The sequence below is a fragment of the Engystomops pustulosus genome, chromosome 3 (assembly GCF_040894005.1).
Source record: "Engystomops pustulosus chromosome 3, aEngPut4.maternal, whole genome shotgun sequence".
Lineage (NCBI taxonomy): Eukaryota > Metazoa > Chordata > Amphibia > Anura > Leptodactylidae > Engystomops > Engystomops pustulosus.
This window is the reverse complement of record NC_092413.1, coordinates 226125958-226149496: the sequence shown is the minus strand read 5'-3', so window position 1 is coordinate 226149496 and position 23539 is coordinate 226125958. Positions and strand designations below refer to the sequence as shown.

The window sequence follows — 23539 nt, the reverse complement described above, 5'->3', positions numbered from 1 at the left end:
GCTCCCTCCAAATGCATCTCAGCACTCCACCATTTTGTTAAGGCACATTGCTGCGGTTCCTGTCGGTTCCAATAAAGAACTGTAAGTTGTTTTTGTTCAACGTCTGCCTCCGTCTGGTCCCTGCTACTACGGCTGTCACCATCACGGGCACCCTGTCCACCACACAGAGACCCATACTCTAGACACCAAAGGGTTGCCCCAGGGAGATCCGCTATAGCAGCCTCTCCCTCATCATTTCTTGCCAATACCACCCTTCTGGAGACCTGCCAGGCTGTAGGACAGCCCTCCGGTTCCCCATACCAAGCACCGTGACACTAGCGTGCCTTGGCCGCAACCGCCAGCCACTCAGGTACTGCGGGCCCCGGCTGACTCCAGGCCCCGAGAAAAGGCTAGGCCCCGGTGGGGGATGTTGCATTTGCCTCTTATATCGTTTTACTGAACTCTGGAAGGACGGGTAGTAAAAACAATTAGAAATGCCCCTAACATAGTTTAGATGTTGGATTGTCTCCAGGGGAAGGGAAAAAAGATTCTTTCATTATCCAAATGCTGGCAAGGAGGAAACTAAGAAAAATGGAAGAGAGGGGAGATAGAGACACGAGTATAGAAAATGGAAGATATGAGAGAATTGTCTACAAAGAAATAAGGAAGTAGAAAGAAAGGAAGTGACATCACAGCAAAAATGAGTTGTCTTAGAAAATAGAACAAGAAGAAACAACATGAGAGAGATGAGACTCCATAGATATTTCAAAACTCAGATTGGCTGGAGGCCACACCAGGATGTTTCTTATCATTTCCATCAGACGCGCCTCCTTCAGGTACTTCACCTATAAACGTCTTGGTGCGCCTTCTTTCCCCAAGGGATCATAGCAAAAATCCTTAGAAGAACTAGAACTATGGATAAGTTGGAACCACTTTCCTGGAAAACTTATTTGCATATTTTCCCAGAATCCCCTAGGGGAGCGTCAATGGCTGTAAGTCTCCACACGTCTACATTGACGGCCTACATTGGCAAATTCTCCTCAAGGAGTTCTTGGTTGATAACCACACCTATTCCGCCAATACATATTCAGTCTAAGACTTCAGCCAGGTTCAAGAAAGTCTTGGCCTAGACTGAGCTCGAAAGAAGGGTTAAGCAATTCAGTGTTTCTACAAGAGTATTAAACCCATAATTGCAATAGTTCGGAGCAAATTAGTTCTTAATGCTGTTCTTCATGTGCTTATGAGCTGACATGGTCCTAATCTGCACCGTCCTTCAACTTTAACCAGGTTCTTTTTAGGTGAGTACATAACCAGCCAATGCAAAGAACTGAAAAATCGTGGTCCACAGCCAAATTAGTAATGTGTAAAATACATCACTTGATTAAACACAGTGGGGCACATTTACTAAGCGTCCGAATCGCGATTTTTCCGAATTTTACCGTTTTGCACCGAATTGCCCCGGGTTTTTGGCACACGTGATCGGATTGTGTCGCACCGGCGGCGCCTTGCATGCGACGAAAAGTGGGGGCGTGGCCGGTGGAAAATCCGACGGATTCGGAAAAATCGTGCTATTTTTAAAAAAAAAGTGTCGCTTGATACACACTTACATGGACCTGGAATAGGATGGTGAACTCCGGCGGAACTCGGCACAGCAGCGACAGCTGGTGGACATCGGGCGCACGAACCTTAGTGAAACGCCAGTAGACCTGAATCCTCGTTGGAGAATGCGCCGCTGGATCGCAACAGGACCGGGTAAGTAAATTTGCCCCAGTCTGTTAAAATTTTATACAAACAATGTGTACAGGAGGAGGGACACAAACAACAGACAACCAGGCAGTGTGTCCATCTTAGGCTACATTCACACTCCATAGCACAGTGGGCACAAAGCGGTGCCAGGGAGAGAAGAAGGGGGAGAGCGCTGCTCACGCCCGCCCCTCTCCATAGCCTAACATAGAGCCCAGTGCCGTATTCCGTCGAAAGATAGGACATCTCTACGGGCTACGGCACCGTGAGGCCATTGCAATGTATGGGGGACGTATATACGCTATATATATATGTCCCCCATATCTTCGTGTGAATGTAGCCTAACAGTGCATTTATAAGTAAGGTGCAAAACACAAGGCGGGATAAAGTGCAATATATGTAAATACCAGGGGATAAGGCACCAACATCCAATAAATATGGTGCTCAAAGACATATCACAACACAATAATAAGCTTACACCTGCACACAATGGAGAGATTTATGATGTGGTCACACTGTCTGGCGTCCACTCCAACGCACGTATCAAGGCCCCTTGATAAAGACCTGTGTGGTTGAATCGCACGTCGGGGTGGACGCCAGGCAGTGTGACCCCATCTCAAACTCTCCATTGTGTGGTAGTTCTGCCTCCCTTAGTTGTATACTAATTTGTTTTTGTTGATATAGAGGGGACATCGCACTAGAGACGGATGGAGGATGAGTAATGACAAGTCATGTTCCAACCAGTGATTTTTTTTTTAATTCTCACTTTAGCTCAACCGATATATAAGAAGAGTTTATTTCACAACTCCGGGCGGAGAGTCCATTCACCTTGATGATAAAGGAAACTTTCCTGCAAGATTTGATCTGGTAAATTATCAGGTGTATCCTAACAGAACTGTGGAGAAACGTAAGGTGGGGGATTTCCATGAAGAGAAGGGTCTTCACCAGTTTTCTATAAATGACAGCTCAATATATTGGGATCTTCAATACTTAAAGGTGAATTCCTGACATCATCTTCATAGTGAAGAGCTTCTCTATACAATCATTCTATAGAGAAGAAACATAATGTAGAATGGTGAAAATATTATATACATTGCCGGCTCTTTATGACTCCTTATCCTAGATCCTACACTCTGCCCGGAGTAGGAGTTGTCTCCCCGGATACAGGAAGGTCCAACTGGAAGGAAAGCAGAGATGTTCCTACAGCTGTGCCCCCTGTGCGGAGGGCGAGATCTCCAACCAGAGCGGTGAGTGGTGACATCTCAGGGTTCTCTGTACTTCTAGTTATTATGGTGTTTAGGATGAAGCTTTATAGCACATCTGAGGAGAAGATTATTTTCAGGCCGGGACTTGTCCCACACCTATGGTCACAGTGACTTTGTCCACACCTATGGTTACAGTGACCTTGTCCCACACCTATGGTCACAGTGACTTTGTCCCACACCTATGGTCACAGTGACCTTGTCCCACACCTATGGTCACAGTGACTTTGTCCCACACCTATGGTCACAGTGACTTTGTCCCACACCTATGGTCACAGTGACTTTGTCCCACACCTATGGTCACAGTGACTTTGTCCCACACCTATGGTCACAGTGACTTTGTCCCACACCTATGGTCACAGTGACTTTGTCCCACACCTATGGTCACAGTGACCTTGTTCCACACCTATGGTCACAGTGACTTTGTCCCACACCTATGGTCACAGTGACCTTGTCCCACACCTATGGTCACAGTGACCTTGTCCCACACCTATGGTCACAGTGACCTTGTCCCACACCTATGGTCACAGTGACCTTGTTCCACACCTATGGTCACAGTGACTTTGTCCCACACCTATGGTCACAGTGACCTTGTTCCACACCTATGGTTACAGTGACTTTGTCCCACACCTATGGTTACAGTGACTTTGTCCCACACCTATGGTCACAGTGACTTTGTTCCACACCTTTGGTCACAGTGACCTTGTCCCACACCTATGGTCACAGTGACTTTGGCCCACACCTATGGTCACAGTGACCTTGCCCCACACCTATGGTTACAGTGACCTTGCCCCACACCTATGGTTACAGTGACCTTGTTACACACCTATGGTTACAGTGACCTTGTCCCACACCTATGGTCACAGTGACCTTGTCCCACACCTATGGTTACAGTGACCTTGTCCCACACCTATGGTTACAGTGACCTTGTCCCACACCTATGGTCACAGTGACCTTGTTACACACCTATGGTCACAGTGACCTTGTCCCACACCTATGGTTACAGTGACCTTGTCCCACACCTTTGGTCACAGTGACTTTGTCCCACACCTATGGTCACAGTGACCTTGTTCCACACCTATGGTCACAGTGACCTTGTCCCACACCTACAGTGAGATTGTCAGCTCCACTACATATTGGGGAAACAAGAACTCATAGATGCATCATAGATCAATATAATATAATAATAATAATATAATAATATGATGCACAGAGTTCACTCCCCACCACAGTGATCAGTCCATGGCTCCGCACCCATCACGGACTGATCACATCCTGAGTCTCAGTAATGACCCTCAATATCTTTATTATCAAATAAAAAGTCACTGAAAGTAAAATAAAAGAAAACTATATGAACACATCCCATACACAACCTTTACTGACCATTTTATTAAAATACAACTTAATATGAATTAATCTGGACCCTGATTTTCCGTCTGTTCCTTCTATCCTCTTGCTTTACTTGCCTGTGTGACCAATGTGAATGGGTCGTATTTGAAGCACAAATTGGCTTATTTACTAAGGGTCCTGCAGCCGTGATTCCGCCAGGTTTTCCTGAATATTTCCGATTTGCATTGTTTTGCGCCACATTGCCCCGGGATTTTGGCGCACACGATAGGATTGTGCCGCATCGGCACCGGCTTTCACGCGACAGAAATCGGGGGGTGTGGGCCGTCTGACAACCCGACGGATTCGGAAAAACCGTGGAATTTAAAAAAGGATTTGTGTCGCAAGATCAGCACTTACATGCACCGGGAAGAAGAAGTTGAACTCCAGCTGACCACGGCACAGCAGCAACACCGGCTGGATATCGGGTGCACGGACCTTAGTGAATCGCGGCAGACCCGAATCTGGGTCGGGGAACGCGCCGCGGGATCACGACGGGACCAGGTAAGTAAATCTGCCCCATTGTTTCTTAATAAAGTTTATTGTTGATTGAAAACAGGAAGAACATTCTGCAGTCTGAGACCTTTACATCTAATATATGTGTGTATGTATGTGTGTATGTGTGTATGTATGTGTGTATGTGTGTGTGTGTATGTATGTGTGTATGTATATATGTATGTGTGTATGTATGTATGTATGTGTGTATGTATGTGTGTGTATGTATGTATGTGTGTATGTATGTGTGTATGTATGTGTGTATGTATGTATGTGTGTATGTATTGTGGGAGATTTGGCCCAGTAGAGACTGTGGTAGCGGGGTGCTGTGATGCAGTTCACGACAGTGACACCAAAGTACAGTCCAAAACAGGTCTAGCCTGTGTTTATTTCAGCAGGTACAAAATAAAACAGCCTTCACATTCAGGCATCAAAACAAAATAATATCCTACCCGTCAGGGTGCTAACTAAACAATGGTTCTCTGACTCACCACTAACAAAACACTTTTGTTGCTCCAGGCACAGAGGTCAGGGCTGTGTGTTCTCCAGCCTCCTTCCAGAGAGACAACACTTCCAGCTCTGCTGAGCGGTTTAAAAAAAAAGGCTGATTGGGCTGTTCCCACCACCTGTGTCCAAGGTGCTGGACAACACAACCTCAGCACTAAGGCCTTGCATAATAGCAAAACCTAGGGGAAACATACCGCCCATCCACAGTTAACCCCTTCAGTGTCTCACATACCCTCCCCCTCTGTTTGACCCTGTGGGGGCGAACACTTTTGGCCGTCAGACAGTGGGTACGAGACAGGGCATCGGCATTCCCATGCAGCTTTCCTGCTCGATGTTCCACCGTGAATTTGAAATTCTGCAACATTAGGAACCACCTTGTGACCCTGGCGTTCCTCTCTTTGGCCTGACTCATCCAGGTGAGGGGAGAGTGATCGGTCACTAGTGTAAACTGTCGCCCTATCAAGTAATGTCTCAGGGATTCCAGAGCCCATTTAATCGCCAAGCACTCCCTCTCAACTATACTATAGTTCTTCTCAGGGGGTGTGAGCTTGCGGCTCAGGAATGTCACAGGATGTTCCTCACCCTCCACTACTTGGGACAGGACAGCACCTAAGCCCACGTCCGAAGCGTCAGTCTGCACAATAAAGGTCTTGGTGAAGTCAGGGGTGATCAGTACCGGTCCCTCGCACAAAACCGTCTTAAGTCGCTGAAACGCCCCCTCAGCCTCTTCACTCCACTTTACCATCACCGCCCTGCTACCCTTGGTCAGGTCAGGCAGGGGTGCCGCTATGGTAGCAAAATCGGGGATAAATCGGCGATAATAGCCCACTATGCCTAGGAAAGCCCTCACTTGCTTCTTGCTCATAGGTCGTGGCCACTGCTGGATCGCCTCTACTTTATTTACTTGGGGCTTGATGACACCTCGCCCAATACGGTACCCCAGGTAACGGGCCTCTTCCAGACCCAGTGCACATTTTTGGGGGGTTCGCTGTCAACCCTGCTGCCCTCAGGGAGTCTACCACTGCTTGCACCTTGGCCAGGTGACTCTCCCAATCGTTACTATAAACTATGATGTCATCCAGGTAGGCCGAGGCATATCTCCGGTGAGGTTTTAGCACGAGATCCATTAACCTCTGGAATGTGGCGGGAGCCCCATGTAGCCCAAAGGGGAGTACCACGTACTGAAAAAGCCCATCAGGGGTAACAAAAGCGGTCTTCTCTTTGGCCCTGTCAGTAAGGGGTACCTGCCAATACCCTTTCGTCAGGTCAAGGGTGGAGAAGAACCTAGCCTGTCCAAGTCGTTCTATCAACTCGTCAACCCTGGGCATGGGATAAGAATCAAATTTGGACACCTCGTTCAACTTCCTAAAATCATTGCAGAACCGTAGGGAACCATCAGGTTTGGGAATCAACACAATAGGACTCGGCCAGTCACTTTTAGACTCCTCGATAACCCCCAGGTCTAACATCTGCCTGACTTCTTCGGATATGGCAAGCCGGCACGCTTCAGGGACCCGGTAGGGTTTTTGGTGTACCCGGATGTGGGGTTCGGTTATGATGTCATGCTTGATGAATGAAGTACGGCCCGGAGAACACATCCACATTTCGGAGCACAAACTCCTTTGCTTCCTGAATCTGGGCCCTGGAGAGGGACTCCGAGATCCGTACTTCAGGCACCTTGGCATCGGGTACACCTACCTCCGGTGTCCCCTTCTTGGGGACAGACGCTTTTTTTACTCCCACGGCCATCAGGGACTCTCTTTCCCTCCATGGCTTTAGGAGGTTCACGTGGTATATCTGTTCGGGTTTCCTCCTCCCCGGCTGAGATACCTTGTAGGTTACCTCCCTCACTTTCTCCATGACCTCATATGGTCCTTGCCATTTTGCCAAGAACTTGCTCTCAACGGTGGGCACCAGAACTAGCACTCTGTCGCCTGGGTTAAAGGTCCTGAGTCTGGCTGACCTATTGTAGACCCGAGACTGGGCCTCTTGTGCCCTTGTTATGTGCTCCTTTACAAGGGGCATTACCGCCGCTATGCGGTCCTGCATAAGGGAGACGTGTTCTATCACACTACGGTGGGGGGTCCTCTCCTGTTCCCAGGTCTCCTTGGCTACATCCAAAAGCCCACGTGGGGAACGGCCATATAACAGCTCAAAGGGTGAGAAACCCGTGGAGGACTGGGGAACTTCACGTATGGCAAACATCAAATAGGGCAACAAACAATCCCAGTCCTTCCCATCCTTGCTGAACACCCTCTTTAGCATCCCCTTCAAGGTCTTGTTAAACCTCTCAACCATGCCATCTGTCTGAGGATGATACACAGAGGTGCGGAGATGTTTAACCTGCAGTAACTTACACATCTCCTTCATTACCCTAGACATGAATGGGGTACCCTGGTCAGTCAAGATTTCCTTGGGGAGGCCTGTGCGTGAGAATACCTGGAACAGCTCCCTAGCAATATTTTTGGAGGAGGTGTTCCTTAATGGAATCGCCTCGGGATACCGCGTAGCATAGTCCAGGATAACCAGGATGTATTGGTGCCCCCTTGAGGATTTGACTATGGGGCCAACCAGATCCATTGCAATCCGTTCAAATGGCACCTCTATGATTGGTAGCGGGACTAAAGGATTCCTGAAGTGGGACACCGGGGCAGTAAGTAGACACTCAGGGCAGGAGCTACAATACCGGTTTACCTCCTCCCACACCCCGGGCCAGAAAAATCTCTGCAGGATCCTCTCTCGGGTCTTCTCAGCACCTAAGTGCCCTCCCAGCACATGTTTGTGGGCCAACTCTAGCACCAGCCTACGGTGAGATTGGGGTACTACAAGTTGCTCAACCTCCTCACCCCATATCTGGTCGACCCTGTACAACAGTTCCCCAACAATCACCATTCGGGGGTATATTTTGTCAGCCCCTGGTATTTGGAGTACCCCATTTATCACCTTAACATTCTCCCGTGCTTTAAACAAGGTAGGGTCCTGTAGCTGTGCAGCCCCAAAATTTTCACGGGAAATCTCAAGGTCCGGCATGTCGGCCACCTCCTCGTGGCCCTCGACCTCACCAGCTATGACCTCTAGGGGAGAAAATTCATCACATGGGGTCACCCCTACTGCTGGTGTGGGTACATCGGCCTCAAAGGGTTCAGGGGCCAAGGCCGGAAAAACCTGATGTCCATTATCTGCAACCGCACCTGAGGTGGGTCTTCGTCTCCAGAGGTCTCAAAACACCGGTAAGTCTCTGCCGATAATAGCCTCATGAAACAGGGTCCCCACCACCCCCACTTCATGGGCAATAGTACCACAAGGGGTATGTATGTTGATGACAGCAGTGGGATATTCGCGAGTGTCCCCATGTATACACAACACTCCCACTCTCCGCCCACTGTATAGTCCAGGATCAACCAAAGTTCCCCGCACCAGGGTGACCAGACTCCCTGAGTCTAGCAAGGCCTCCACTGTGGGACCACTGATTGTGACCATGCACACTTGGGGTTCTGTATTCGTGACTGACTCGGCTGCCAGAACCGGCCGGGCAAACAGTGACACTCGCCGGGTCTGGTTGCAGTCCATTGGCTCCACTGACAGTGGACAGTTGGCAGCAATATGGCCCATTTCATGGCATCGCCAGCAATGGATACGGCTATGACCTCTGTCACGAGCCTCACTGGGTTTCTGGGTATCCACGCCCCCCAATGAACCCCCTCCCAACCTCACCTGTCTCCCCTTTTCCGCAGTAGCAGTCTTGCCAGATGGTTTAGTGACCTTGTCACTGGCACTGCTTCGTGTGGGAGAGGTAAGTAGAAGATCCTCCGTAGCCCGATATCTCTCTACTAGGGACACGAGTTCCTCAGCTTTTGTGGGACCAGCCTGTCCAACCCACCGCTGGAGCCGAGAGGGCAGAGAACGGGTGAACTTGTCAAGAACCACTCTCTCTACCATCTGTGCTGGGGTGCAGTCCTCTGGTTGTAGCCACTTCCGGACGAGATGGATCAGGTCATGCATTTGGGAGCGTGGGGGTAGTCTTTCTGAGTAAGCCCACTGGTGGACCCGGCTGGAACGAACTTGAACGGTGACCCCAAGACGAGCCAGAATCTCTGCCTTTAGCTGGGGGTACTCACGGGCCTCTGTTTCACTCAGGTCGAAGTAGGCCTTCTGCGCTTCGCCCGTCAGGAACGGTGCCAGGACATCTGCCCACTGCTCAGCTGGTAACTCCTCTCGCTCAGCTACTCGCTCGAACACAGTGAGATATGCCTCCACGTCGTCGGTCGCCGTCATTTTTTGTAAAGCCTTTTGTACTGCAGCCCGTGCGGAACGCTGGACAACCGGGTACCCTTGCAAACCAGTATGGGACCCCTCAGTAGTCGTCGCCTGCGGTGCTGCCATAATGCCAGAAAACTTTTCCATCATCAGCTGGAACATGGCTCGGGACTCTTCCTGCTGCTGGCGGGACCTTTCCTCCTGCAGCTGGAACATGGCTTGCTGCTGGCGGGACCTCTCCTCTTGCTGCTGGAGCATGGCTTGCTGCTGGCGGGACCTCTCCTCTTGCTGCTGGAGCATGGCTTGCTGCAGCTGCCGATTAGCCTGGGACTCTTCCTGCTGCTGCTGCCGATTAGCTCTGGCCTCCTCCTGCTGCTGGCGGGACCTCTCCTCCTGCTGCTGGAGCATGGCTTGCTGCTGCTGCCGATTAGCTCTGGCCTCCTCTTGCAGGTATTTAATAAAGTCCTCCATCTTGACTGTATCCTGCAATTTGCCTGCTGCTTTCACCCAGGCCATGCAATGTTGCAGGATGTAACGAGTCTTTCAGGTGTGTGTCTTTGAACTGCCCGCAATCCGAAGCACCATATGTGGGAGATTTGGCCCAGTAGAGACCGTGGTAGCGGGGTGCTGTGATGCAGTTCACGACAGTGACACCAAAGTACAGTCCAAAACAGGTCTAGCCTGTGTTTATTTCAGCAGGTACAAAATAAAACAGCCTTCACATTCAGGCATCAAAACAAAATAATATCCTACCCGTCAGGGCACTATCTAAACAATGGTTCTCTGACTCACCACTAACAAAACACTTTTGTTGCTCCAGGCACAGAGGTCAAGGCTGTGTGCTCTCCAGCTTCCTTCCAGAGAGACAACACTCTCAACTCTGCTGAGCGGTTTTAAAAAAAAGGCTGATTGGGCTGTTCCCACCACCTGTGTCCAAGGTGCTGGACAACACAACCTCAGCACTAAGGCCTTGCATAATAGCAAAACATAGGGGAAACATACCGCCCATCCACAGTTAACCCCTTCAGTGTCTCACAGTATGTATGTGTGTATGTATGTGTGTGTATGTATGTATGTGTGTATGTATGTGTGTGTATGTATGTGTGCATGTATGTATGTATGTGTGTATGTATGTATGTGTATGTATGTATGTATGTATGTGTGTGTATGTATGTATATATGTATGTGTGTATGTATGTGTGTATGTATGTATGTGTGTATGTATGTGTGTGTATGTATGTGTGTATGTATGTGTGTGCATGTATGTATGTATGTGTGTGTATGTATGTATGTATGTGTGTGTGTATGTATGTATATATGTATGTGTGTATGTGTCTATGTATGTATGTGTGTATATGTGTCTATGTATGTATGTGTGTGTATGTATGTATGTGTATTTATGTATGTATGTATGTGTGTGTGTATGTATGTGTGTGTATGTATGTATGTGTGTGTATGTATGTATGTGTGCGTATGTATGTATGTATGTGTGTGTGTATGTGTGTGTATGTATGTGTATGTATGTGTCTATGTATGTATGTGTTCTGCCGCTTACCTGCCCAGCGTCACCATGGTTACAACAACAGCTGAATTGAATGAGATTATTCCCTCCCCTCCAGGGGGTTTGGTCTTTGTCACATGATCTGTTCCCATTTGTTTACTTGTACCAAACATTGTAATCCATGATTAAGGACGCACACTGCGTCTGAAATGCGTTGGAATTTATGATGTATCCCTATGTCTTTTAAAATGCTCTAAACAAAGAAGAAAACTTTTAATCAACGCTATGCCCATTTGGATTGAGCTGGATCACACTTGCACAAAAGTCTATGTATGTATATATGTATGTATGTGTGTGTTTGTATGTGTGTGTATGTATGTATGTGTGTGTATGTGTGTGTATGTATGTGTGTGTATGTGTGTGTATGTATGTGTGTGTATGTATGTATGTATGTGTGTGTATGTATGTGTGTGTATGTATGTATGTATGTGTGTGTATGTATGTGTGTGTATGTATGTATGTGTGTGTGTATTGTGAGGGTTTTGGCCCAGTAGAGACCGTGGTAGCGGGGTGCTGTGATGCAGTTCACGACAGTGACACCAAAGTATAGTCCAAAACAGGTCTAGCCTGTGTTTATTTCAGCAGGAAAAATAAAGCAGCCTTTACATTCGGGCATCAAAAACAAAATAATATCCTACCCGTCAGGGTGCTAACTAAACAATGGTTCTCTGACTCACCACTAACAAAACACTTGGCTGCTCCAGGCACAGAGGTCAAGGCTGCGTGCTTTCCAGCCTCCTTCCAGAGAGACAAACTTCCAGCTCTGCTCAGTGGCTTTATGCAAAACCGATTAGGCTGCTCCCATCACCTGTGTCCAAGGTGCTGGACAACACAACCTCAGCACTAAGGCCTTGCATAATAGCAAAACCTAGGGGAAACATACCGCCCATCCACAGTTAACCCCTTCAGTGTCTCACATACCCTCCCCCTCTGTTTGACCCTGTGGGGGCGAACACTTTTGGCCATCAGACAGTGGGTACGAGACAGGGCATCGGCATTCCCATGCAGCTTTCCTGCTCGATGTTCCACCGTGAATTTGAAATTCTGCAACATTAGGAACTACCTTGTGACCCTGGCGTTCCTCTCTTTGGCCTGACTCATCCAGGTGAGGGGAGAGTGATCGGTCACTAGTGTAAACTGTCGCCCTATCAAGTAATACCTCAGGGATTCCAGAGCCCATTTAATCGCCAAGCACTCCCTCTCAACTATACTATAGTTCTTCTCAGGGGGTGTGAGCTTGCGGCTCAGGAATGTCACGGGATGTTCCTCACCCTCCACTACTTGGGACAGGACAGCCCCTAAGCCCACGTCAGAAGCGTCAGTCTGTACAATAAAGGTCTTGGTGAAGGTAGGGGTGATCAGTACCGGTCCCTCGCACAAAACCGTCTTAAGTCGCTGAAACGCCCCCTCAGCCTCTTCACTCCACTTTACCATCACTGCCCTGCTACCCTTGGTCAGGTTAGTCAGGGGTGCCGTTATGGTAGCAAAATCGGGGATAAATCGGCGATAATAGCCCACTATGCCTAGGAAAGCCCTCACTTGCTTCTTGCTCATAGGTCGTGGCCACTGCTGGATCGCCTCTACTTTATTTACTTGGGGTTTGATGACACCTCGCCCAATACGGTACCCCAGGTAACGGGCCTCTTCCAGACCCAGTGCACATTTTTGGGGGTTCGCTGTCAACCCTGCTGCCCTCAGGGAGTCAACCACTGCTTGCACCTTGGCCAGGTGACTCTCCCAATCGGTACTATAAACTATGATGTCATCCAGGCAGGCCGAGGCATATCTCCGGTGAGGTGTTAGCACGAGATCCATTAACCTCTGGAATGTGGCGGGAGCCCCATGTAGCCCAAAGGGAAGTACCACGTACTGAAAAAGCCCATCAGGAGTAACAAAAGTGGTCTTCTCTTTGGCCCTGTCAGCAAGGGGTACCTGCCAATACCCTTTCGTCAGGTCAAGGGTGGAGAAGAACCTAGCCTGTCCAAGTTGTTCTATCAACTCGTCAACCCTGGGCATGGGATAAGAATCAAATTTGGACACCTTGTTCAACTTCCTAAAATCATTGCAGAACCGTAGGGAACCATCAGGTTTGGGAATCAACACAATAGGACTCGACCAGTCACTTTTAGACTCCTCGATAACCCCCAGGTCTAACATCTGCCTGACTTCTTCGGATATGGCAAGCCGGCGTGCTTCAGGGACCCGGTAGGGTTTTTGGTGTACCCGGATGTGGGGTTCGTTTATGATGTCATGCTTGATGACTGAAGTACGTCCCGGTAACTTAGAGAACACATCCACATTTCGGAGCACAAACTCCTTCGCTTCCTGAATCTGGGCCCTGTAGAGGGACTCCGAGATCCGTACTTCAGGCTCCTTGGCATCGGGTACACCTACCTCCGGTGTCACCTTCTTGGGGACAGACGCTTTTTCTACTCCCATGGCCATCAGGGACTCTCTTTCCCTCCATGGCTTTAGGAGGTTCACGTGGTATATCTGTTCGGGTTTCCTCCTCCCCGGCTGAGATACCTTGTAGGTTACCTCCCCCACTTTCTCCATGACCTCATATGGTCCTTGCCATTTTGCCAAGAACTTGCTCTCAACAGTGGGCACCAGAACTAGCACTCTGTCGCCTGGGTTAAAGGTCCTGAGTCTGGCTGTCCTATTGTAGACCCTAGACTGGGCCTCTTGTGCCTCTAATGCCCTTACAAGGGGCATAACCGCCGCTATGCGGTCCTGCATAAGGGAGACGTGTTCTATCACACTACGGTGGGGGGTCCTCTCCTGTTCCCAGGTCTCCTTGGCTATATCCAAAAGCCCACGTGGGGAACGGCCATATAACAGCTCAAAGGGTGAGAAACCCGTGGAGGACTGGGGAACTTCACGTATGGCAAACATCAAATAGGGCAATAAACAATCCCAGTCCTTCCCATCTTTGCTGAACACCCTCTTTAGCATCCCCTTCAAGGCTGTCCTACAGCCTGGCAGGTCTCCAGCAGGGTGGTGTTGGCAAGAAGTGATGAGTGAGAGGCTGCTATAGCGGATCTCCCTGGGGCAACCCCTTAATGTCCCGAGTGTGAGTCTCTGGGTGATGGACAGGGTGCCGGTGATGAAGGCAGCCGTATTAGCGGGGACCAGACGGAGACAGAAGTTGAAGAAAACAACTTACAGTTCTTTATTTGAACCGGCAGGAACCGCAGCAACGTGCCTTTAACAGGTAGATGGAGTGCTGAGATGCTTTTGGAGGGAGCCTCAGGAGATAGTTCACCTGCCTGGATGTAGAGGGCAGGCTGGGAGGCAGCTGTGTCCTGGTAGGAAGCTTCAGCTTGTCCTGTAGGGCTTCAGGTATCACCTTTAAAGGTAAGATGATACCCCTTTCCTCACTATACTAACTCTAGTCTTCTTGCTCCACTCTTCAGAGGCAGGGGCTAGGCTCTTCCTGCTCTGGTATGGGCTAGACAGAGATTACTCACTCACTCCCTAGATAGACATACTAGAATCCACCCAGAACATTCCTGGCCAGGGGTTTTATTACTTCTGCTCCTCCAATCACATCTCAGCTTACAGAGGACAGGATGTAATACAAGACATTGGATGAGAGATTTTACATCATATACAGATTAACTTCTGCCTTGCCAGACAGGATTCACCACTGCAATATCCCCTATGTCCTATAAGGACCATATAGTGTGATGTGATTACATGCAGGTGGGACGTATTCGCAAACACTCCCTCGCCATTGCATCGGCGAGGGTGTTGCATACCCCGGGGGCAATTGAAAGAGCCGCCCTCGGCTCGACTACAGATGGCTTGAGGGGGCAGAGGTGTATACGGGCACTTCGGGGAAGTGCAGGCTATGTGAGGTGTAAGGACAAACCGCCCATGGTCCTGGAGACAGGCACCTGGGTTGGTGTCGGACTAAAGACAAAAACATGTAGCTGTATGACAGTTGGTCGCTGACGCCATTAAACCGAACTGTACAGTAGGAAAGGTGTGGTGTCATGTCCTGTAATCCACTCCTTGCACCAAGGCCTGTATTTTTGTTATATCAACACTTCTTCCCTGGCGGCAATTATATAGTGTGTATATCTGCATTGCGTTAGCATATGCGACACGAGTACCTCCTGACTGGCATCCCTACCCATGTATGAGTGGCATCCAGGTGCTAACTGTGTAACACCCCCGGTCCCCTAAAGACCCGCAGTTTACGGACTACCCCCACGTGCAAACCTCGGTTTGAGGGATCAGGTAGTGGTCAGTGTTTTACACAAAAAGACGGTCCGACACAGCCACACTACAACCTGAAAAGCCTATGAAAGGGTTAATGCAGACTACTGGCATATATGACAGTGTACAAACATTTGGTAAATTCACATTGGCTTAGGAGCCCAATGGGTACACATCTTAAAACGTTACAAACGTTACAGAGATAGGCTACTCAGGGTAGCAGAATAAATGTCTCTTTGCCCGAAAAGGATAAGGCATAAAAAAGTGCAAGCAGAATGTCCATACCTAAAAAGGAAGGCATTAAGTGCAAAATGATAATAATTTACATGGCAACTTTTCCTGGTAGTATCTGGCAAAAGTCTCACAGAAGGGTTTCTTCTGACTCCAGGTGCTTAACGACTTCGCTTCTTTTGGGCGTTGTTTAGTAGGAGATTCACGAGGAGTAGCTGACCGTACCGGGTTCTCTGGAGGTTTCCTCCTCATAGCGGAGACAGTTACTTCCAACTGGGTCAACCGATCAAGGACTTGATGCAGGGTGTCCGCCAGATTAGGGACCGGTCCTGTTATGCCAGTAACTTCCATAGCCGCAGGAGTAGGTGGTGCTGACTGCATGGGTTGGCAAGCGAGAGCAGATTCTTCCATTTCCACGGATTCAGGCTCTTTCTGCGGTCCAGTAGGTGGTCGGTCTCCTAATATGTCAATGGCAATTTCCTTAAACTCAAGGAAAGAGGCCTGGGCATGTTGAGAAGAGATGATCTTTAGTTGACACCTTTGATTTCTATCAACAAGTCCATTAATAAATTGTTCCCTTAAGGTTTGATCAGAGGTTTCAGCGTCTTTGGGCTCAAGGCAGGTGATGGCCTTCCATGTCTCCTGTAGGGAGAGGGCAAAGTCTCGGAGGGACTCTTGGGGCTTCTGTCTTTTCCCGAAGAATTTCTGCTTCAACTCGGAGACGGTACACTTGTCAAAGGTGTTGCGTAGCCTATCAAGAATTTGGACCACATTCTGACACTGTTCTCGGGGCCAAGACTTGACTTCCCAGAGAGCGGGTCCTTTCAACTGCCCGATGAGGATGCCCACTTTCTGTTCCTCTGTGAACGGGAGCAAGGCGAAGGTGGCTAACAACTTGTCCCTGAATTCAGGGAGAGTATGTGATTCTCCCTCGTAGTAGGGTAACCAGGGGGCCCCCAGATAGTAGGGCATAGTCAGAGGCATCATGGTGGGAGTCCCAGGGACACTAGCTGTAGCAGGGCTGAAGGGACTCTCGGGAGGACTTAACATGCTCCGGTACCCTGAAGAGGGACCAGGAGACGGGACTTGCTCCAGTCCCGTATCTTCGTCCTGGGCGGACATGACTGGCCTAGCTGAGGGAAGTCTGCAGGGTTACACAATGTCCGTTGCTATGGGCGATGGCTAGAATGGGACGTGGGCACTTTAAGACACAGTCACTATTCCCTGGGAGGTGAGCCAATAACCTAGCATCGGAAACAATCTCTACCCCCCTTTAACTTCCCCAGCGGTACTCACTCAGGATCAGCCGCGGTGACAGGACAGCTCCGGTGCATGAAGGACTCCGTTCCCGATGTCCGGCAGGCAGCAGGGGCTCGGTGATGCTCAGCGGTGTTCTCCTCCAGTCGCAGTACACGTGCGCCGGAACTCCGGATGAGGCGCACACTGCTGGCAGGCTTCAGGCGCGGCCTGCGCCGAAATCCAAGATGGCCGATTAACCCTCTTCGTTGCCGGCCGCACACGCTCCAGCTCCTCCACGATACTTCGCGCCACTCGCGCAGGGGGCGGAGCCTAGTGACGACTCTGGAGTTCCCGCCAGTGAGGATTTGGCGGGCTGGAAATACTTGCTGCGCCACAGCCTTGTGAGGTAAATGCTTCAACCGCTCTGCACCAACTGTAGTTGAGCTAACAGAGTCCGTTGGCAGGGATTAACCCCCTGATTGCTGGAGCGATGCTTGACAGCGCTTGGCAGCAGTAATAAAGTCATCGTGAAATATAGCACAAAATCACTTGGGCCTATACCCGAATGGTAGCAGGGTTAGGCAGCACAGTAGTTTTTCAATAAAGGATAGTCTCTAGTGCCAGAATAAGGCACAGAAGTAATGATCCTGTTCGTGACGCCACTTGCAACATCCCCCACCGGGGCCTAGCCCTTGAGGTGAGGCCTGGAGACAGTCGGGGCCCGCGGTACCGGAGTGGCTGGCGGCTGCGGCCTAAGCACGCTATTGTCACGGTGCTTGGTACGGGGGAACCGGAGGGCTGTCCTACAGCCTGGCACGTCTCCAGCAGGGTGGTGTTGGCAAGAAATGATGAGGGAGAGGCTGCTATAGCGAATCTCCCTGGGGCAACCCCTTAATGTCCCGAGTGTGAGTCTCTGGGTGATGGACAGGGTGCCGGTGATGAAGGCAGCCGTATTAGCGGGGACCAGACGGAGACAGAAGTTGAAGAAAACAACTTACAGTTCTTTATTTGAACCGGCAGGAACCGCAGCAACGTGCCTTTAACAGGTAGATGGAGTGCTGAGATGCTTTTGGAGGGAGCCTCAGGAGATCCAGTTCACCAGCCTGGATGTAGAGGGCAGGCTGGGAGGCAGCTGTGTCCTGGTAGGAAGCTTCAGCTTGTCCTGTAGGGCTTCAGGTATCACCTTTAAAGGTAAGATGATACCCCTTTCCTCACTATACTAACTCTAGTCTTCTTGCTCCACTCTTCAGAGGCAGGGGCTAGGCTCTTCCTGCTCTGGTATGGGCTAGACAGAGATTACTCACTCACTCCCTAGATAGACATAATAGAATCCACCCAGAACATTCCTGGCCAGGGGTTTTATTACTTCCCCTCTGGTCAGGTGGTGGCTGCTCCTCCAATCACATCTCAGCTTACAGAGGACAGGATGTAATACAAGACATTGGATGAGAGATTTTACATCATATACAGATTAACTTCTGCCTTGCCAGACAGGATTCACCACTGCAATATCCCCTATGTCCTATAAGGACCATGTAGTGTGATGTGATTACATGCAGGTGGGACGTATTCGCAAACACTCCCTCGCCATTGCATCGGCGAGGGTGTTGCATATGTATGTATGTGTGTGTATGTATGTGTGTGTATGTATGTATGTATGTGTGTGTATGTATGTGTGTGTGTGTATGTATGTATGTGTGTGTGACTATGTTCGCTAAAGCAATCTGTACCGTCACGTTTATGATCAACAAATTTTGCTCAGTTTTTGCCTGTGACTCAGGGAACGTCGTAGACCAGATTTTGAGCCGCAATTTTAACCCTGCACTTTCCAAAACCCACTTCTTACCCACCATATACAGCAGCCATTGTCTGATGCTGTGACAGTTGGAAGCTGAGTCGAGATTGGCTCCTGTTCTGCCACAGGTCATTTATATGAGCTCTGAGCTTTGATTGGCAATGAGTATAAGACCTGTGTGAGGTAAGATGAATAGGGATACAGAGATAGGGGGAAATTATCAGAGATTTCTGAGGTAAAACTGTTTCAGTTGCCCATGGAGTCACTGGAAGATACTGCCAGCAATAGACAGACAGTCACTGGAAGAGACTGCCAGCAACAGACAGACAGTCACTGGAAGATACTGCCAGTGACAGACAGACAGTCACTGGAAGAGACTGCCAGCAATAGACAGACAGTCACTGGAAGAGATACTGTCTATAGATACATATAAAATATTTTTGTTAGCCCATTTTATTTTGTTGTAGCTAAGAGCAGTTATTTACTATCCTGGGCAACACCGGGAGCTACAGCTAGTATTAGAATAAATCCCTTTCCTAGGTTTCCTCGCACATTGTCCTAAGCAATGACAGGTGCATCCGGTCAATGGCTAAATATGAATATATATATGTCTGACCTAATAACATTTATTGGTCTTCTTTCAATAACCGGTAGTAACCCTCTGCAATCCATGTTATGGAACTTCTTGGGGCTCTGAGTAGTAGAGCCAATCGTTTCCGTGCATTGGATGGGGTAGTTGCTTTTCATTCATCTACCTTTGATGATTTTGCAGGTCAATTATTCTGAACAAATGTATTAAAGTCAAAATTAATCTGCATCTAGAAACATCACAAAATGTAAGACAATACTTGTAAGGTGCCTCCCGAGTGACAGGTAGCCAGAAAACTTATTTAATAGAGTTGACCACCTTTAGGAAAGTTTAACATGGTAAACTAGCCCCTGGAAGACCTGGAAGCCTTAGGACTTCCTGTGATGGGACATGAAGTCCCTGCTGTGGTGGCCGACAGGAACCCATGACCTGCAGCTCCAGAAGCCTCTCAGGGGCTCCATGGAAGGCTTAACAGAGTAATCATTATAATCCTATTAAACTTTCCCAATGGTCACCAACCCGCTAAAGAATATTCTTCCTACGACCAAGTCTCTGGGCCCATTGTAAGCCTCAATTCTCTTTCTATTATTTCATTTCTCTAAAAAACCTCTTTTTATATAGGAACATCACTTCTCTTTCTATTATTTCGTCACTTCTGAATAATCTTTCCACTTCTTTTATTACCAGTGAGGTGGATTGTCTTGTATTTCCTTATCCTGATGAAACTGGACATGAAATAATAATAATAATAATAATAATAATAATAATAATAATAAATGCTCCCATATAGCACAAAGCAATGAGTTTTAAACTCAAATACCGTTCCTCTATTGCCTAAATATTGTAACATCACTGTAATATTTGAGGTTTGGGTCTTGAAGATGGCGATTCTTGCTTCTGTAGAAAAAGAACGTCCATTGCAGAACAAATTTACAACAAAAACATTGGCTCACGGAGAGGAATTTACATCCCCCCCCCCCCCTCTCGCCACCTTCCCAATTCCTACTTTTATCTTGTAAATAATGAATAAATGTGAGTGACCTTTTTTCTTTCCTGTAGACATGGAGAGATGTGTGGAGTGTCCTGAAGACCACTGGTCTAATGATGGAAGAGACGCCTGTGTCCTGCGACCACTTGAGTTCCTGTCATATGAAGATACTTTGGGATTATCTCTCATTATCATCAATCTCTTCTTCTGTTTTGTGACTCTCGTTGTGTTGGGGATATTTATAAAACACAAGAACACGGCAATTGTCAAAGCCAATAACCAGAACCTGAGTTTCATCCTTCTCCTCTCTCTACTCCTCTCATTCCTATGTCCTCTGTTATTCATAGGACGTCCCACCAGGATGTCATGTCTTCTTCAAGTGTCGTTTGGGGTTATTTTTAGTCTTGCAGTTTCTTCTATTTTATCCAAAACAGTCACCGTAGTCTTGGCCTTTCACACCATCCAACCAGGCAGAACAATGCGGCAGTGGATGGGGAGGCATCTGTCCACATCTTTACTTGTTATCGGTATAATAGGAGAAGTTCTGATCTGTGTCTCCTGGTTGATCTGTTCCCCTCCATTCCCTGATTATAACACTGAGATAGAGGTTGGGAAGATAATCTTACAATGTGATGAGGGATCTGCCGTAGCTTTCTTCCTGTCCATTGGCTACATTGGATTCCTGGCTGTCCTGAGCTTTATTGTAGCATTTTTGGCCAGGAAACTTCCAGATGCCTTCAACGAGGCTCAGTACATCACCTTCAGCATGCTGGTCTTCTGCAGTGTGTGGATCTCCTTCATCCCGGCCTATCTCAGCACCAAGGGGAAGTACATGGTGGCCGTGGAGGTTTTCGCCATCTCGGCTTCCAGTGCAGGACTTCTGGGCTGCATCTTCATCCCCAGATCTTATGTACTTCTAATAAGACCGGAACTGAACAAGAAATCCAATTTGATTTTGACCAGCAACAAATGAGTTAAACTAAATGAGAGACACAATGGGGCAGATTTACTTACCCGGTCCATTCGCGATCCAGTGGCGCGTTCTCTGTGGTGGATTCGGGTCTTCCAGCGATTCACTAAGGCGGTTCACGATCCATTGCCGGGTGAAGGTAAGCGCGTGTCCAGCGACACTTTTTTTTTCTTAAATGCGGCGGTTTTTCCGAATCCGTCGGGTTTCCGTTCGGGCACGCCTCCCCACCGATTTCCATTGCATGCATGTCGGCGCCGATGTGCCACAATCCAATCGTGTGCGCCAAAAACCGGGGGCAATTCAGGGAAAATCAGCGCAAATCGGAAAAATTCGGGTAACCAGACATAAAAACGCGATTCGGGCCCTTAGTAAATGACCCCCAATGTGAACTACTTTATGAATTAAGTTTCGCTTCTTTATGCTAATGTAATGTGACAACATCTCATCTTCTAAGCCGTTTCCTATCAGATGTAAATCTGGGATAATTGTGTTTTCCATTTTTCTGAACTGAACTGAGGTTTCCTACATTCAAAGATGGAAAATATGATCAGAAAATTATTTGTTATTAAATTCAAGAATTAATTATTCGACAGGAAAAAACGATTATTTTGTCTTGTTATTCAGAAGTTGTCGGAGATTTTTATTCATCATATGAGAAAACAATCCTTAAAGAGTTTGTGTCACCTAAAAAAATGATCCCCTATCCCCAGATTAGGGATAACAAGCTGATCGCTAAGACCCCCATGATCAAGAGGAATCCACCAGCCAGACAATGGGGTCTCAGTATGAAGGGTTTTTTCTAGAGCTCTCCTGGTTCTTATCTCTGGACTAGAATGAGCTTCAAGACTCTTCCATCTGTTCTGGGATGTCACTTTTTTCTTTTACTTTTTGTATTTTACCTTTGTCTGGCTGTGAGGGATATACAGGTGGTCCCTGACTTACAGACAATCCACTTACAGACGGACCTCTCTTCTCAATTGGACCTCTGGATCTAAACCTCTTGGCCCCAGGTGCGATCGCAACCTCTACACCCCCTAAAATTATGCCCCTGATTGGTGCCCTGTGCTCTTCACATGTGCTCTCCTGTGCTCTTCACATGTGCTCTCCTGTGCTCTTTCTTGTGAAAAAACATTCTGGCGCCTGCAACAACCTCCAGCATTACTGGTCTGGTAGCGGGTCAGTGGGGAGGCATTTCTTTGGCAGGGCTAGACAACCCACCATGCTCTTCCAGATAAGATAAAGATACAGCACCAAACAATTTTTGGAGATGAGTATGGGCTACCACTAGAGATGAGCGAACATACTCGTCCGAGGTTGATGCTCGTTCGAGCATTAGCGTACTCAAAACTGCTCGTTGCTCGGACGAGTATTTCGCCAGCTCGAGAAGATGGCATCTCCCGCCGTTTTGCTTTTTGGCGGCCAGAAACAGAGCCAATAACAAGCCAGGAGACTCTGCACTCCACCCAGCATGATGTGGTACCCTTACACGTCGATAGCAGTGGTTGGCTGGCCAGATCAGGTGACCCTGGAATAGTCTAGTCCCTGCCCGCGCTGCTCGCGTCATTCTCTGTCTGGATGCCGCTAGGGAGAGAGCTGCTGCTGGTCAGGGAAAGCGTTAGGCTGTTCTATTAGAATAGTGTTAGCCAGGAGTGATTCTACAAGAACCCAACAGCCCTTCTTAGGGCTACAATAACGTTTTATTTTACTTTTTTTTATTTGCTTGTGGCTGGGCTTGCTGGCATTAGTAGTGCAGCTAGTACCATACTATTTGCAGGGAGACTTGCTACCGTTGTGTTTAGCTCTTAGTGACACACATATCCATCTCAAACACCGAAGTGGGACAATTTATTAGGGGTTTGATTAGAATTAGGCAGAGTCTGCTGATTTATTTTTTTTTACCTTTATTTCTTTTTATAGCTCAAAGTCATCAGGCACAGCACAAAATCCAGTTGTGTGCTGTCAGTGTAGGTTAGAAACTAGCCATAGCAATAGGATAGCATCGTTTTGTTTAAAAAAAAAACACAAAAAAAAAAAATTTTAAGTTTACACTTTAATTTTGAAAATGTTTACCCCGAGGGCTAGGGGTAGAGGACGAGGGCGTGGATGTGGGTGTCCACCTACTGCAGGGGTCAGAGGCCGTGGTCCTGGGAGGGGTGAGACACCACCTGCTGATGAGGGAGCAGGGGAACGCCGCAGAGCTACAATCCCTAGGTTCATCATGGCTCAAGTTACTGGGACTCGTGGTAGAGCACTGTTGAGGCTAGAACAGTGCGAAGAGGTGATGTCGTGGATTGCGGACAATGCTTCTAGCCA

The 23539-nt window shown here is 48.3% G+C and overlaps 1 protein-coding gene across 1 annotated transcript; it reads left to right on the top strand.

Moving 5' to 3' along the window:
* The first annotated feature begins 965 nt into the window (after positions 1-965).
* On the top strand, positions 966-21229 carry LOC140122989 (vomeronasal type-2 receptor 26-like). The gene is made up of 4 exons (XM_072144238.1): positions 966-971; positions 2494-2718; positions 2846-2969; positions 20328-21229. The coding sequence occupies exons 1-4, from the start codon at positions 966-968 to the stop codon at positions 21227-21229; spliced, it is 1257 nt and encodes a 418-aa protein (XP_072000339.1).
* Positions 21230-23539: the final 2310 nt, after the last annotated feature.